The 17918-nt window shown below is 45.6% G+C and overlaps 1 protein-coding gene across 1 annotated transcript in view; it reads left to right on the plus strand.

Annotated features, from left to right (window-relative positions):
• Window positions 1-17918, plus strand: part of trpm3 (transient receptor potential cation channel, subfamily M, member 3) — a gene marked incomplete at both ends in the record, with an annotated part of 280992 nt that overhangs the window by 145145 nt on the left and 117929 nt on the right. Inside the window, 2 exon segments of the mRNA XM_080765825.1 lie at window positions 12121-12295; window positions 14825-14948. Coding sequence (XP_080621951.1) covers window positions 12121-12295; window positions 14825-14948 — 299 coding nt within the window.

The raw sequence follows: 17918 nt of genomic DNA on the forward strand, positions 1-17918 counted from the left end.
TCTGGCCTGGGCCGTGGCTCAGCGGTCCAGGCACCTTGGCTGGTGATCCAGTCTGGCAGTGTGCCGCGGGTTCGACTTAACTGTATATGCCCGCTAAACTTGAGGTTTATGGGCAAAATACAGTGCCCATATGGCACTGTATAGCCCGTTAACTCCTCTTTTCACGCAGTGTTACTTGAGTAAATGCACTTAGCCCATTTAGACCTGAGGACGATTCTACAAATGTCTTCTGACAGTTTTCTGAAATACCTATGTTTCTATATATCTTTTTCATGTCAAGGACCCCAAAAATGTAATTGGCCGCCGACCCCCATCTGAAAATATGTTGTTCCATGCAGGAACCCCTCGGATGCAAAGAGTTAAACGTTGGCTCTGAAAGAATATACAATTTATACATTCAAAGATTTTCCGCCACATTTTCAAGATTTTTCAAAAATAGCAGATCTATACAAGCTCGTAGATCTGCTATTTTTCAATAGCTGAAGTATAACAATGATTAAAACACCAAAACGGGTTCCCGCTCAGAATGGGTTAGTTATTTCCAGCCATGAACGGTATATAGTAGCAATATAGCAGTTCAACCAGGGCTGCATGTTATCACAGCCCTGACCATGAGCCCCATATTATCCCTGCTCTCCATGTGATCACAGCCCTGACCACGAGCCCCATATTATCCCTGCTCTCCATGTGTAATCCCTCCTCGGGCCTTCAACAAGCTCTCTTTCTCTTTATTTCTCATCTCAGTCAGAACTCCCTTTATGTGGAACTCACAGCTTATCTGAACCTGACTGCTAATCCCTGCTCTCTCCTGTGCAGAGACAATCAGTGGCCGGTGCGGCAAACAGTGATATGTCTCGCACAACATACACGCACGCACACACACACACACACACACACACACACGTACGCGCACACGTACGCGCACACACAACGTGATCTATAACGCGTGCGAGACGATACATGGTACTGGTACGCGCTTTGCAGGTCAGCCAAGGATGGGGTATGAATACAGACGAGACCGCTCATACAGATGGCTGATCAGCAGCAGCTGCTGAGATAAAAGATTGCTGTGGTACACATTGTGACGACGCCCCACGGAGGGATCAGGGATCATGTACTGTAAACATAGACTTTGTTTTGATCTTCTCCCAGTTTGACCTTAAAGGGTTTAGTTCAGCTTTTTGTTGTAGGAAATACTTGCCGTTAAAATATAGTGGTTGCAAAGGTATTAATCTATTGTCGGTCTGGTTTTGGTGAATATTAAGTAGTTCCGGTCATTTGGTGGGGGTCTGGGGGCCACCTATTAAAAAAAAAATGAAGCCACAAAACTAGCATTATTTGTATTGTTGACCTATCCATCCATCCGTCCATCCATCTTCACCATCCATCTTCAACCGCTTATCCGTAGTCGGGTCGCGGGGGGAAACGGCTCCACCAGAGAGCTCTAGACTTGCCTCTCCATAGCAACATCAGTGGGGGATCCCGAAGCGTTCCAAGGCCAGCGAGTCAATGTAATCCACTCCATCTGGTCCTTGGTCTCCTCCCAGTGGGACGTGTAGGACACACTAAACATAGGAAATAGGAGGGGCTAGCGCCCCTCAACAATAATTGTTCGGGAGGAAACCAGACTGGGAGGGCGATCTTTGTTGCTGTGCTCCTCCCGTTGGCACCACACACACACACACACACACACACACACACACACACTCACTCATCGTTAACGTGTGGTAAACACTGACCTCAAGAGGATGAAAACACTGATGCCTTCCTGTGTGTCATCGTCCAGCCATGTGACCCGTGGACTTCCCTTTGTCATCCTATGCCTGGGCTGATACGAAAGGGGCTGGGCAGGCAAAGGGACGCCCAGGAGCCACGCTGTAGCAGCATGCTAACCAACAGGAGCCACGCTGTAGCAGCATGCTAACCAACAGGAGCCACACTGTAGCAGCATGCTAACCAGCTGTAGCAGCATGCTAACCAACAGGAGCCACACTGTAGCAGCATGCTAACCAGCTGTAGCAGCATGCTAACCAACAGGAGCCACGCTGTAGCAGCATGCTAACCAACAGGAGCCACTGTTGGTTAGCGGCGAAGTCTAGAATTTCTACTGCAGACGAAGTCAAGTGGTGAATTGAGCTGTTACACTCTGGTCCTGTTGTCTGGGCGAGTTGTATCTGCAGTAAAAAAGAACAAAAAGAAAAAAGGCTGAGATTGATATCAGCACTGGAACATTGAAACTGTAATTGTTTTTTTTAAGCCTCCTGCCTGTGTATTTCATCTCAATAGAAAAGTTCAACCTTTTGATTTTGTCTCCAGTGACACAGTGATCCCATTTAAAGCCAAATGATTCCCCCCAGCATTCCGTGGAGAACAGTCCTGGATTTTGCAGCTTGATAGTGAATATTCCGCGGACATTTTACCTTAAATGACCTAACTAATTAAACCTAAAAATGACCGGTTATCAAGCACATTTTTGTTTTGTTTTAATATTCGAGTAAAATCCATTATGAAATATAGATGTGCGAGCACGCCGGGTGAAATGAAGATAAGGAGGGCCGGCGTGCAAGTCATTTGAACGTGTGGGAGAGATAAGGAGCGTGCGTGGAAATTAATTGTTACAAAGATAAGGAACAACCCGTTATATAAACAAACATTATGAGGCGGACACAATTAATCCATTTCGGGAGGGAACCCCTTTTGGTGTCTTAGGCATTCTGTTCTACTTTAGCCATTGAAAAATAGCAGATCTACAAGCTGCGCTACGAGCTTGTAGATCAGCTGCTTTTGAAAAATTGTGAAAATGTGTCGCAAATCTTTGAATGTATATTCTTTCAGAGCGAACGTTTTTAACTTGAATCTTTGTTTCTGGGGGGGGGGGGGGGGGAACAACAACATATGGAACAACATATTTTCAGATGGGGGTCGGCGGCCAAATGCAGATGTTTTTTGGGGTCCTTGACATGAAAATGTTTGAGAACGCCTGACATAGAAACATGGGGTTTTTCAGAAAACTGTCAGGATTTGTAAGGCATCCCTAAGGGAACATGAACTGTCAGTGTCAACCCCGTTATATTTGTTTCCTTGTAAAATTGATTGTAATTTGTGGATTCAAATAAAGAAATCGAAATTGAAACTACTGCATGCGTGCGTGCGTGCAAACCAACATCATGGCAGTTTAATATCTGCACTTTTTTTTTAATAAAGTGGTAAAATTTTAGGAAAACATTAAAGCATTGCTGTGTCAAATGATATACTGTACTACCCCACAAGTGTTAATTGGCAAATATTAGAGGCATAAATTGTGAAGACGAGGGAAATTGTGTGTCTTATCTGGGTTTACTTGTTTGAGTTTATCTCTCACATGAGGGATGTTTCTGTATTTACCCTGCAGCTTTCCATTGGGACGTGACCAAATAACTAATACAAGTACCGTACTTCATATAATATCTATCTTCGTATAATTGATCCTCAACTAATGTTGATGGTAAAATACCACATTTTTTCTGTCTGTGTCTCATAGGAGGGCTGTGGGCAGTTCAGAAACCTGTCCACCAGTGACATCATCGTTAGGCAGAATTTTATAGATTTTTATTATCGTGAGAACAATGGCTTCCATTTTCGTATTGCAACTTTTCAGGAATAGGAAGCCTGCAGTTTCTATTAGCTTGGTTTCCCCACTGATGATGTCACTGGTGGACAGGTTTCTGAGCTGCCCACAGCCCTCCTATGAGACACAGACTGAGTAGAACAAAATGGTGCTATTTTATCATGAACATTAGTGAGGACCAATTATATGAAGATAGGTTGAAAAGTGGTGAAGTGGTCCTTTAAGTACGGTACTTGTATTAGTTATTTGGTCCCGTACCAATGGAAAGCTGCAGGGTAAATACAGAAACATCCCTCATGTGAGAGATAAACTCAACCAAGTAAACCCAGATAAGACACACAATTTCCCTCGTCTTCACAAGTTATGCCTCTAATATTTGCCAATTAACACTCGTGGGGTAGTACAGTATATCATTTGACACAGCAATGCTTTAATGTCTTCCTAAAATGTACCACTTTATTTAAAAAATATTGCAGATATTAAACTGCCATGATGTTGGTTTGCATGCACGCACTCACGCACACATTTCGATTTTTTTAATCCACAAATTACAATCAATTGTACAAGGAAACAAATAAAACGGGGTTGACAGTTCATGTTCACTTAGGGATACACATCATGGCACCTCCTCCTCCACACAGACAAACTGCCTATAACAGCCGAAACAGAAAAGTATTTGGCAAGTTGTTTGGCTTTGCTTTTTGTCATGCCAGCTATTCTTAGCTATTCACAGGCTTTATGCACATGGCCCAGGCTTCCGAATATCAGTATGGCAAATCTACAGCGATACCCCAGGTTTGTTATACTTATGGTTATGTTTACTTATGGTAATGGTTGATGGTTGATACTTAAGAATGTTTATCTTGGAATCTTATCTGTGTCTTTGATTTGTACATGGACCAGGAGGTCCATGTACAAATCAAAGACACAGCCCACTTCCAGAATCAGGACCTCCTTGTGACTGGTGTCATGTCAACAAAGACAACATCAGGTGTATTTGGGATGTTAGCAAAGACATCGCATGTACAGCTAAACCATTCTGGTAACATTCTTGAATGTTTATACATTGCTGCACTAGATGGCACATACTTTCAAACTGTATCAGACACTAGGTCAACAATCCGGTCGTGGCGAGCAATATACACATTTTTGTATGCACTACATCCATTTGTTATGTGTGCAATGGATTCTAGGTGTTGTTCAGAATCATGATGGTTTATACAGAGTGGAGTGTGGGTGTCGGGATACCAGATTGACAGATTGTACTTGGTTGGTAATACTTGCAGTCTTGCTTTGATGGTGAATTTTAAAACATCCTCCCCAATAGCAGCATTTTTGTACATCGAATGTGATCAGCTGAATCAACACAGACCAACTTTCCCTGCAGTCGAAGGCCACGCCAATGTTCTCTGGCTTCAGTCTGTTTCGTGCTAAGCAGAACCCTTCTTGCCGTTTCTTCCTGTAGTCTAGTGTCCGCTCCCTGGTGTGTGAGGGTAGCCTTCACTACCACGCTGGAGTCTGTAATTAATCCATCAGAGATGGGCCCATTTTCGTAGTTTTTTGCCCATTTTAGCTGTCCGATGGCAAAGGTCGTTGAGATCTGGCCAATCAGACCAGACCCCGAAGCCCTTGGTGTGTGAGTCCAGTTTCCCCAGAGTCTTTCCTCCTAAAGCCCAGGAAGTTATTCTTGTCTGCAGCAGCCAGGTGTACCTTCCTCCTGAAGGAAGTTATTCTGGTCTGCACTCTGCAGCAGCCAGGTGTACCTTCCTCCTGAAGGAAGTTATTCTGGTCTGCACTCTGCAGCAGCCAGGTGTACCTTCCTCCTGAAGGAAGTTATTCTGGTCTGCACTCTGCAGCAGCCAGGTGTACCTTCCTCCTGAAGGAAGTTATTCTGGTCTGCACTCTGCAGCAGCCAGGTGTACCTTCCTCCTGAAGGAAGTTATTCTGGTCTGCACTCTGCAGCAGCCAGGTGTACCTTCCTCCTGAAGGAAGTTATTCTGGTCTGCACTCTGCAGCAGCCAGGTGTACCTTCCTCCTGAAGGAAGTTATTCTGGTCTGCACTCTGCAGCAGCCAGGTGTACCTTCCTCCTGAAGGAAGTTATTCTGGTCTGCACTCTGCAGCAGCCAGGTGTACCTTCCTCCTGCACAGGTCCAGGAGGAGTGATGACCTGCAGGCCATTTCTCTGATGGTTCCATCATCATTATTGAGTGTAGTAGTATAGTACTGTAGGTGGCTTAGCCGTGTTGCTGCATAAATCCACTCTACATTTGGGACCCCCAGCCCTCCTTCGCCATATGAAAGGAACCAACCAACCCATTTTCTGGCCAGCTGGACAGTTCTATTTGTCACACACACACACACACACACACACACACACACACACACACACACACACACACACACAGGTTGATAACCAGTGCCTTAACTATGACATATAGCTGGCGGCAACTGCTTGTTTATTCATTCAGTCCTGTCACGTACGTTTCCTGTCCTCGTCTGAAAGCCCCTTAAACCCCAACGCAATTACCGTGTAGAAGTCCCTCTGTAGCGAGGCTCTGGGTGTACTCAACGTCGTGTTAATTAGAGACACTCTCTGAGCATGTTTGTGTTCTGATCCTGCACTCAGTGTTCTGATCATACACCTGCTCATAGTCAATACTGGAAAAGGCAGGTAGGTAGGCAGGCATGTAGGTAGGTAGGTAGGCAGGTAGGCAGGCAGGTAGGTAGGTAGGCAGGCAGGTAGGTAGGCTGGCAGGTAGGCAGGTAGGTAGACAGGTAGGCTGGCAGGTAGGTAGGCAGGTAGGTAGGTAGGCAGGCAGGTAGGTAGGATGGCAGGTAGACGGGTAGGCTGGCAGGTAGGTAGGCTGGCAGGTAGGATGGCAGGTAGGTAAGTAGGCTGGCAGGTAGGTAGGCTGGTAGGTAGGCGGGCGGGCAGACGGGCAGGAGGGCAGGCAGGCATTATACATAATCATACATAATCTGAACTGAATTAATGTGATTGGTTAGCCGATTTGCTCGTCTACATATGACGTACATTTCCCTTCATTGTCAATGGCATTTAGTGTTTGTGTTGCCACAAATTTACGTCATATTTGGCAAACTATCTATACATTCGCCAAGTCTCATGCATTTCCAACTTGCATCGTTCCATGTAGGCCAGTGCCCAACGGGCACCGCTCTAGTTTGACCTAATGTCTCCTTTCATTGTCAATGGCAAATATGAGACGTTGTGTGGACGAAAGCTGTATAGAGGAAAATAAACCGCAACCAACAGCAGATAGTATATGTACTGTTTTCACCCTCTTTTTCAAGCATGTGACCATATGCCATATGGCCAAATTATTATCAATGGAGGGATGTACGACAGCACAGGGCATACCGTACAGCACAATATCTGCAGAGTAGAGCGATGCATCGGCAACAACATACAGTCCAGTAAAACCTGGCTGTAAAGTTCTGCTTGTTGTGCCAGGTGGAGGTCAGCGCCTCGGCTAACCGGCCGACGCCTCGTATGGCTTTACAATTCAATTACCCTGTAAGTGCAGTGTCCTTCATCTGTTATGTACATTAATCACTATGTATACTGTATATGCGATTAATGAAATATCAAGGCGAGCGGGTCGCTGAAGGTGACCCACACACAAGCGCGCGCGCGCACACACACACACTTGTGCGCGCACGTGCGTGAGCAGCGCATAGCGTTGTTGTTGACTGTAGTGCGACTGTAACGAGACAACGGGGTTTCGCCAGCACTTGTCCAGGGCCGAACGGCACACTATAGCAGGTCAAGGAGGACGTTAGTGTTTAAATCTCCTCCTCGTCCTCGTCCTCTGTCCTCCAGTCTTCCACGCCTCTCCTCCTGCCAATTATTCACTGCTGTATATTAGAATCTGCTACGGTAATGCGTTGTCAGCAGCACGCCCTTAGCTTCCACTGAGGACACCAAGGACATGTCCTCAGTATTTCCCCCCGACCCCCAAAATCTGTATTCGTGTGGTGTGCAGGGGGAGGGAGGCAAAGATATTACAAACGTACACAGGAGCAGACGTACCCAGGGCTACACGGCCTGTATTTCTCCTTTGTGAATGAGGACCTATCATGTCTTCAGTCATTTTCAAGTAACTGTAGTCAGTACTAGTTTCTTCAGTTCAGCACAGCTGTATTGTATTGTAGAATTTGTAGTATTGAATCGAGAATCATTTTGAATAGAGAATCATTTTGAATCTGAAAAAGAAAAATGCCTTAGAATTTAAAAGAAAATCGTTCCCAAAGATTCACAGCCCTAGAATGCCTGGATGAATGTGCAGGCATCGATGAGCACCTCGTTGTCTTCACGCTAAATAGAGAGGACGGTTTCCTTTGTTTGGAGTGGAGTGTAATGAGAATGGAAATGCTTTATCATCTCTCTCTCTCTCTCGCTCTCTCTCTCTCTCTCTCTCTCTCTCTCTCTCTCTCTCTCTCTCTCTCTCTCGCTCTCTCTCTGTCTCTCTCTCTCTCTCTCTCTCTCTCTCTCTCCTTGCCGTTGGGCTCATGGGCAGCAGGTGTCCATTCTAAGCATTGAAATGACACTTTTTGATGCTGTTTGAGTGTGAGAGAGAGAGAGAGGGACCTGCATCTGGTCATTGTCTCTGTCGGGTGGGACACTCATATGGCCAACGTTTGAGGACCCCCCGGGGGTCCCAGACTGTTTAACACTGAGGACCCCCCCGGGGGTCCCAGACTGTTTAACACTGAGGACCCCCCGGGGGTCCCAGACTGTTTAACACTGAGGACCCCCCGGGGGTCCCAGACTGTTTAACACTGAGGACCCCCCGGGGGTCCCAGACTGTTTAACACTGAGGACCCCCCCGGGGGTCCCAGACTGTTTAACACTGAGGACCCCCCGCACGTTGAAGCATATTTTAAGCTAAAGTGCTTGTTTGTATTGAGGTGTCAGTGAGTCACTCTATATATTATACGCTCTACACTAAACTACACAAAACTTCACTGAGGGCGGGAACCCCTTTTGGTGTTATTAGCATTATGTTATGCTTTATAGCTATTGAAAAATCGTGAAAATGGAGTGCAAATCATTGAATATATATTCTTTCACAGCGAACGTTTTTAACTAAGTCACTCTCTGTCCTCTCTTGCCCATCATTGTCTTTGACAGTGACACACACCCTCCCACAGACACTGTGGGAAAACCCTATTGTTGGCTTCAAATTAAGAATCCAAGCGCATGGCAAGTGTCACACTGCATTCTTCACAAGACGTTTTACACACGCTATGCACTTTACACAGTCATGTTTTTCATTTGTCATGGCTGTCGGGGGAGTGCCTGTGTGCGCGACTGTGCATATGAGTGTGTGTGTTTGCGCGTGAGTGTGTGTGTATGTATCTGCGAGAGTGGGTGTGTGAGAGTGTGTGCGTGTGTGTGGGTGTAAGAGCGTGTGTGCACGAGAGTGGGTGTGTTTGTTGGTGTGTGTGCGTGCGTGTGTGCGTGCGTGAGAGTGTGCGTGCGCGGGTGTGGGCGTGAGAGAGAGAGAGTGTGTGAGGTGTTGTGGATGAGATCTTAAGTGGGGTCAGATCCACCCCTTCTCTAGCTTACATCCAGGGGAGTGTGGTGTGTGTGTGTGTGTGTGTGTGTGTGTGTGTGTGTGTGTGTGTGTGTGTGTGTGTGTGTGTGTGTGTGTGTGTGTGTGTGTGTGTGTGTGTGTGTGTGTGTCGCCCGTTGTTAATGTGACCGCGGTGTCACGCTCAAGTGAACTGCGTAGAGAGCCGTTGTATACAGGCATTAGAAGCCAAGTGGAGCCGTTGTATACAGGCATTAGAAGCCAAGTGGAGCCGTTGTATACAGGCATTAGAAGCCAAGTGGAAGTAAGCCTCATTGATTTGTGTGTGTGTGAAGAAGACTGAATTATTTATGGCTTGCGGTTCTGAGGAAAAGCCATGGTTCGGGTCTCCAAAATCAGTATGATTAATCACGGACATTCCCTGAAGTGGAATACTCCTGGGGGAGTTATTAGGCCAACCAGAGCCTTAGATATATTGACAGTTAGTTACGCAAACTGTGTTCACTTCATGGGGCCAGTCCAATGGTGGCTCTCCTACATAGACTTCTATTGGTCACTTCATGGGGCCAGTCCAATGGTGGTTCTCCTACATAGACTTCTATTGGTCACTTCATGGGGCTTCAGTCCAATGGCGGCTCTCCTACATATAGACTTCTATTGGTCACTTCATGGGGCCAGTCCAATGGTGGCTCTCCTACATAGACTACTATTGAGCGTGGTGACAACCAACTGGGTCAAGTCCTGGACCGGAAGTAGGCAGAAATGCATTGGACCCAGGTGGCAACAGCCCAGCTTTAATGATCTTAAATCCCTTTTATTTTAGATTGTTTTGTATAGTAATAGGCAGCACAACATAAACATTAAAGAGACTTTAGTTGTTACTGTACAATACTTTAAAACAGTTGTCATGGTGCAGACATGCTTAAAATAGCTCTTATTTGAAAACAATGTAATTCCAACTCCAGCTTTCTCTACGGAGAGTAACATTGGGTCATCTTAGAACTAGAGGTGCTCCCATCGGGTTGTTTGGGACTGATACGATATTATCCTATTCAGTATGCCAACCCCTTTTGGTGTTTTAAGCACTATATGTTATGCTTTAGCTATTGAAAATTAGCAGATATACAAGCTCATAGCACGGCACTGAGTGCCACGCTACGAGCTTGAAGGTCTGCTATTTTTGACAAATCTTGAAAATGTGCCTCAAATCTATGTATATTCTTTCAGAGCGAACGCTTTTTTTTTAAACTAAAATATTTGCTTCTGGGGGAGTCCCTGGAACGACTTATTTTCAAATAGGGGTCGAGGTCCTGCAGTTACATTGGGGTCCTTGACATGAAATATTGAGCACCAGAGAGAGAGAGAGAGAGAGATAATTACAATGTGTGACAGTGCAGAACCATTAAGGAGAATGAAGAGTTAGATGAGGTGAGCGTGTCAATGTTGGCAGTGAAGTACAACCCCCCCCCCCCCCCCCCCCCCCCCTGGTTGGTTGGATGGATGGATGGCTGTGTGCCAACCCCACCTGGTCATTATTAGTAATTACTTCTAATAGTGTGTGTTTTATTTTGCAATGGCAGAAGGAGAGGAGGGACATTTTGCATTCCTTTCACCATGTAGTAAATGCTGCATTTGTGGTCTGGAGAGGGCAGTTGTTTTACAGACGGGTAAAACTTTGTACTATTTCCAATTATGACATGTACAATGTTTTAAAAGATAAAACGTAGAGCGACAGTCTGAAGTGGCAGAAGTGGATTTGAATAAAAAAGGTGTCCGCCTTCATAATGTTTTGTTTATTTGCCGGGTTGTTCCTTATCTTTGTAACAATTAATTTCCACGCATGCTCCTTATCTCTCCCACACGTTAAAATGACTTGCAACGCCCTCCTTATCTTCATTTCACCCGGCACTGCACGCACGCATTGCACGCACGCACGCACGCACGCACGCACCAAGCGAGCACGCCCACACAGACAGTGCATGTAGGCGGGTGGGTGTGGGTTTTCTTTGTCTGCCTGTTCTTTTTGTAAAGAAGTAAAAGCTCCCCCTCCCTCCAAAATAATTGGAAGGTGGTGTGAATCAGGTGACATTTCTACGCGTCCCGCTGTCACTCTCCCACTCACTCAGTTTTACCCCACGATTTTTGTAACCCTTTTTTCACTACTGCATGTTGGGTTTTTTTTTGTATGAATTCAGTTCAATGAAAGAGGAAATTAGGTCACATGTGCCTCAAATATAACGTACATTTGTGGCAAATGAAGGGAAAATGTACGTCATATGTAGACGAGCAAATCAGCTATTAACCAATCTCATAAAGTGTTCATGAGATGATGTATAATGATAAGAGCACCCCTCACTTCACACGCGTGTGATTTTTCTTTTTACATATAGGATGCTCTCACCAGACAGCGACAAAGTGCAACTATCTCCTCAATGTGTTAGCTGATCTGAGCGTGCGGGAGGGTTTGTAGGGTCCAATCAGACTTGCCATACCTTTGGTTTGTTTTCAAAACTATAGCTTACAAAGCAGAAGAATTGTACGTTTTGTTACTTGCTCGAGCAGAGCATAATGTAATCAGCTGCGTATGTCTGTGTTGTCCACCGGCCAATCAGGGACCACCATTCTTGATGACGCAACTAAGGTACCTTTGGTGATCGGCTGGGTATGTATGTATGTATGTATGTATGTACAGTATGTACAGCATGTATGCATGTATGTATGTATGTCGGGGTAAGAATGGTGGTCCCTTATTGGCTGTTGATGGTGACATAAATAAGGTACGTTTCAACGTTGGTATACAGTCAATAACGGGTCTAAAGGATTCAGAACAGCAGTTGTAATATGCATTAATTAGTAGCAGTACTTGCGCGCTCTGCTTGAGCACAAGATGGCCATGGCCAAATCTCAGCAAAAATCTCTCTCTCTCTCTATCTCTCTCTCTCTCTCTCTCTCTCCAGGCATCGGTCAGGGGGTGCCCGTGGTGGCGCTGATCGTGGAGGGCGGTCCCAACGTGATCTCCATCGTCCTGGAGTACCTCAGGGACACGCCCCCGGTCCCCGTGGTGGTGTGTGACGGCAGCGGCCGCGCCTCGGACATCCTGGCCTTCGGACACAAGTACTCCGAGGAGGGAGGGTACGGCCAAATGACCACGATTAAATTAGCAGACCCCCGGGGAACATGAACTCTTCTGAATAACTTTATATGGTTGTATATGTCCAAGATAATTAACTTCTCAGGACATAACCTGGTGTCCCGATGTATCCAAAGTGCTTATTATTTAGTCACAAGCTTTTAATTGGTTCAGAATTCACAAGTTTTCCAAAAATAGTGATTTTGTTGAGGTATGGTATGAGGTTTTTGACAGTGTCGACAGTGTTATTCAGAAGATGTTATTCCGAAGCTGTGAAACTGAAACATTGATTTTGTGACGGCCCCCCTGGGCCTTTAGTCTACTCTGGGGTTCTGTGTTTATCCATTCTGAAGCCCCTGGGCCTTTAGTCTGCTCTGGGGTTCTGTGTTTATCCATTCTGAAGCCCCTGGGCCTTTAGTCTACTCTGGGGTTCTGTGTTTATCCATTCTGAAGCCCCTGGGCCTTTAGTCTACTCTGGGGTTCTGTGTGGCTGTGCCTTCATCCATTCTGATGCAGTGCTGGATTGGAGGGTGGAGCCAGAGATGATGAGTGGAAGGGGAGACACCTGACCATTGTCTCTCCAGACACTATTTAAGGTGCTGCCACACTATCTAAAGCGCCGCGCACGTTCTCGGCTGCGCGCAGCTTATTTTTCCGGGTTTTTAGACAGCTGGTGGATGGAAAGGAAGCTCCACTTCCGCGGAGGTGGGGCTTAATTTCCATCCACCAGCTGTCTAAAATCTCGGAAACGATTTACGTCACAGCTTCTTCTGTCCGCGGCTGTGGGCCGTTTTGCGTGTGGAAAGGGCTACAAGAGACCCGTGTTCTCACAGCACTTCAGATCTGCATTTCTCCACAGGCTGCAGGAGAGCTCCCTTTTGTTTGTTTTCGGTTCTAAGGTTTCGGGCTGCATGTTTCCCTGCCAATCTAACTTGGAAACTTTGATTTAATTGCTTCAATTCTTTAATTTCCGTATTCAGTATTGGAAAATAAATTCTTATTTTTGATTGTCCTCCCTTTCTCATTATGGCCTCAGAGCCAGCCATAACATTTTTTAAGTTTACGACTGTACAGTACTACAGTATGCTGTTGAGACGTGTGTGCTTTTTAATCCTGGTGCACACATAATAATAATAATAATAATAATATGCAGCAGCAACCACGCTTGGAGTCGACCTCCATTTCCACGAGAAGAGATGATTTATTCCGACCCGTGTCGTATGCAGCATCAGAAGGATAATCGCATCACACGCTGTGAAAAGTGACAGTACAATTATCAGCGATGTCGTGACGGAGCGCGTGAAGAGGACACGCCACAGCAGGGACGTGTACGCATAGACATCAAAGGGGGGCTTCAGTAAAACAACTGCCCTCTCCAGACCACGGATGCAGCATTTACTTTGGTGAAAATGCATGCCCACTTCTCCTTAACATGCCATGTTGGAAGGCAGCATTCAGGAGAATGGCTTTTTTTCTCCTGAACTTGAACACAGTATTTTGCGTTGATCAATTTTGTTTTGAAATCCATGTCGTTACACACCGCATCTCTATAGCTAAAGAGTGCTGGGTTGCGCCCCATAAATAGCTGATCTACAAGCTCTCAACGCGTCGCAGCGCAACGCGTTGTGAGCTTGTAGATTGTCGCCATTTTTGTCCAAAATTGCCCTCTTAACGGGATTTCAGCCCCTGCCCCTCTAACAACAAGTTACAACTTGTAACTTGTTGTTGAACATTCAGGGTTGTATGAAAAACATCGCATCGTTCAGTCCTCCCCGCTCCAACTGAACAAACATTGTGAACAACGAAACATGCTATGCTGCTCCGTAGAAAGGTCTTGCGCATCAAGAAATAGCAGATCTACAAGCTCACAACGCGTCCATCCGTGAGTCATTGTGGACTTGCAACTTTGATTTGAAACAGCTGAGCTAATTTCGGCCAATCAGAGCGGCATTCAGCGTAATCTAGTAAGAGAGTGGCGACACTAGCGTTGACTCCCAATGTAACAATGGAATGGGGAAGTGCTCATTCTAGCTCAATGGGATAGTTCCAATGTTTGGAACTATAGCCCATAGCGCCCCGCTTTGCGGTGAGATCAAAGTGTGTCACCACTCTCTTACTATTCCACTCGGCTCTGTTTTGCAGTTAATCCTTCACTCGCTGGCTGTTTCAGAACACGATGTTTTAATGCTTGATTGGACGGAAATAATATCATATTTTACCACCGACTAATCGACTATAAATCGATTTTGATGGTAGTCGAGTCGACTATCAAAAATCACGTTTGGTTAATGCCCTAACATTCAGTGGATTAAACACGTGCTCTGATTGGCCTGTGGACCGTGACCGTAACCGTCCACAAATCCCGCCCCCTCTCCAACCCTGCCCCTCCCCCCTGCCGTGGGAGGGCGGAGGGGAAAAGGTCATTGTCAAATGAGAGATTAAAAAAAAAAAAAACAATTCTCAAAATATAAATAATGTTTTTTTGTTCTCTCTCTCTCTCTCTCTCTCTCTGTGTCTCTCTCCCTCCTCAGCATCATTAATGAGTCCCTGAGGGACCAGCTTCTGGTGACCATCCAGAAGACGTTCACGTACAGCCGGACCCAGGCCCAGCACCTCTTCATCATCCTCATGGAGTGTATGAAGAAGAAGGAGCTGGTGAGTTGCCCATTTCCACCATAGTAAATGCTGCAATCGTGGTCTGGAGAGGGCAGTTGTTTTACAGACGGGTAAAAGGGCAGGGGCTTTGATGTCCATGTGTGCACGTCCCTGCTTGTCAGCGTGTTAACGTTCTGGTGCAACTGTTTTCCCCCACTTGGGAAGTATCACTGACAGCCTGAGGGAGTGTTGCTGCTCGCTGGGAAGTTGGTGGGATTGAGATAATGGAAGCTGCACTAAGTGCTCTGATGGTTTTAAGTACTCTCGTAAAAACAGGTGTTACATAACCCAAGAATCAAGTAAACGTCTTCATTGTCGCATCGCATTACAAGTAACGGTGGGTGACATTCTTAGCTGTGCTGCAGGCTCATCATTGAGATAGAGATAGGAGAGCATGAAGTGCATAATATGACTAATCTGCATGCATGATACAATATGAGTGCATAATAAATAAATAGGTCATAAATGTACTGCACGTGTATACATATTTAATAACATAGTTACTGCGAGAGCGTTCGAGCTCTGTTCATGCAGCCTGAACTGAGACAAGCTGGAGTTGGAAATACATTGTTTTCAACGGGGGGCGGCGCAAACAAGAGCTATTTTAAGCACGTGTGCAACATGACAACTGTTTTAAAGTATTGTACAGTAACAACTATAAAGTCTGGTGGTTGTAGAACAGGTATAGGCATGTAACGCTTCACTCAACTCACGATGCGATTCGTATCACGATATGAGGTTCACGATACGATTTATTTTTTGTAGATCTGCTATTTTCGCAATTTTTCTAACACTCTCTGCACGTCCCTGGGGTCTAATAATGGCATGGCTTCCCTGTTGATGATGACATCAGCATTCCACAAATACGGATGGACAGGCGATGGAGGACGTGAAAGAGAAAGACGAGGAATAGAATGTAGAAGTTGTGGATGAGAAGAAGGTGAAGAGGATGCAGGAGAAGGAATGGAGACTTTGTGGTGAAATTATATTCACCAAAACGTCCAAGCAGGGACTGGGAGGAGGTTTCACTATGTTCAGACTTCTTCAGGAGACGGTTATCAAAATGGACTAGTTCTCTATAAATGCACAAGCGCTCTCTCTCTCGCTCTCTCTCTCTCACACACACACACACACACGCACACGCACATGCACACACAAACACACAGCACATAGAGCCGTGTGATGGATGACAGTGCGGATGGAATCGTTTGACTTCCCGGATGAGTTTAACTTTCATCACCGTAATGATCTGTCCATGTTTTTATTCATGAGGTCTAGATCTATTAAGAGAGTTCAAGTGTTAAAGTGTCCTTTCTGTCCAGGGCAGAAAGGACCCTGCAGTCTGAGCCAATAGGCATCCAGCAGTCTGATGGCACAAAGCTATAGTTGAGCCTTCGTATTGCCCCACCTGAGGACATTAGTTCCTATAGTGTGGAGGTTGTGTGTGTTAAAGATGGAGTGCCATGATTCTTTTCCACCATAAAACATGATCATCAGGTATTATTGTTATATAAGGAGCCAAGGAGGAAGATTTCTTTCAAAAAAGTGTACAGTATTTGTTAAATCTTTTAACACATTGAGTACGCCAACGTGCATCAAAATAAAGGCTGCTATAGTGCCAGAGTAGTCTGATCGCTTTTACTCTGAAAGCCATGAACCGGAAATACTTTCTTAAAAAAATTGACTTGACAAAGTGAGCTCATAATCCCCGATCATCTTAATATATTTATATAAACTCCAAAAAGCGTTCATATTTTGCGGGAGAGACGGATGAGGAGCAGAAATGCAGCGCCAGCATATCGATCCATTCATCACCACGGAGAGCGCCCTGGATGAGGAGATACGAGTCATTCTTTCCGCCGCGCTAACATGGGAGTCAATGACAAGCTAATATTTGCACAGAGCGTTAGCATACGGCAAGCGAAAAGCGAAATGCCAAAAAAAAAAAGGAATAATTCTGAATATTATTATCTCGCCCCGCGTCGTTTGGACGTCGCTAGGACGTCCACAGACGTCTAAGGTATTACTCGTTTCTGATCCTTATGACGTTTCCAGACGTGTTTTGTACAGAATGTGTTAAGGGTCTTGTATTAATGTATCAGTTGGCATGTTGCACACATGCCTAAAATAGCTCTCATTTGCGCCGCTCTCGTTGAAAACAATGTATTTCCAACTCCAGCTTGTCCCTCTCCAGGCTGCATGAACAGACCTTGAGCGCTCAGGTTTCTGCCCCCTCAACGTCGTAACTCTCCTATCAGAAGGCTCTGGAGATTACTAGCTGTAAGAGAGGTTACCAGAGGTTCCTCTAGTTCTATTACAGTAGAACATACTGTATGCACATGATGCTCTGTTACAGTGAGATAATGTTATAGCTTATCCAGGCGTTACTGACCTCCCAACTCCCACTGCTTATTGGTTGGTGGTGTGGACGCCTTAGGGGGACAAGAATGTGTTTACTGCACACACACACACACACACACACACACACACACACACACCCCACGCAGCTAACACTCATGTGTACATTATTGATCGATGGAAAGAATGCACGCATACATGTGCAAAATGACACAGTTCACTTAAACAATCACACACACACACACACACACACACACACACACACACACACACACACACACACACACACACAGTAATATGGAATAATCACAGAGGGTGTCTGTGTTTTTAATACCGTGCGAATCGACCATGTCAGAGATTTTGTCTTTAATAATTACTGTTAATTACCTACCATAATTCAGCAAACACCGGGGTAATACTAATCTCGTGCGGATCGACCATGTCGGTGCTATATACAAAGTATATATGCAACTTTCAAGGCCAATTTGAGTCTGGACTGTAGGCCATTCCACGACCACTGTGAATGACTATAGGCCGTCCCACGACCACCGTGAACGACTGTGGGCCGTTCCACGACCACCGTGAACGACTGTGGGCCGTTCCACGACCACC

This window comes from Protomyctophum bolini (assembly GCF_963924005.1).
Source record: "Protomyctophum bolini genome assembly, chromosome: 6".
Taxonomy (NCBI): domain Eukaryota; kingdom Metazoa; phylum Chordata; class Actinopteri; order Myctophiformes; family Myctophidae; genus Protomyctophum; species Protomyctophum bolini.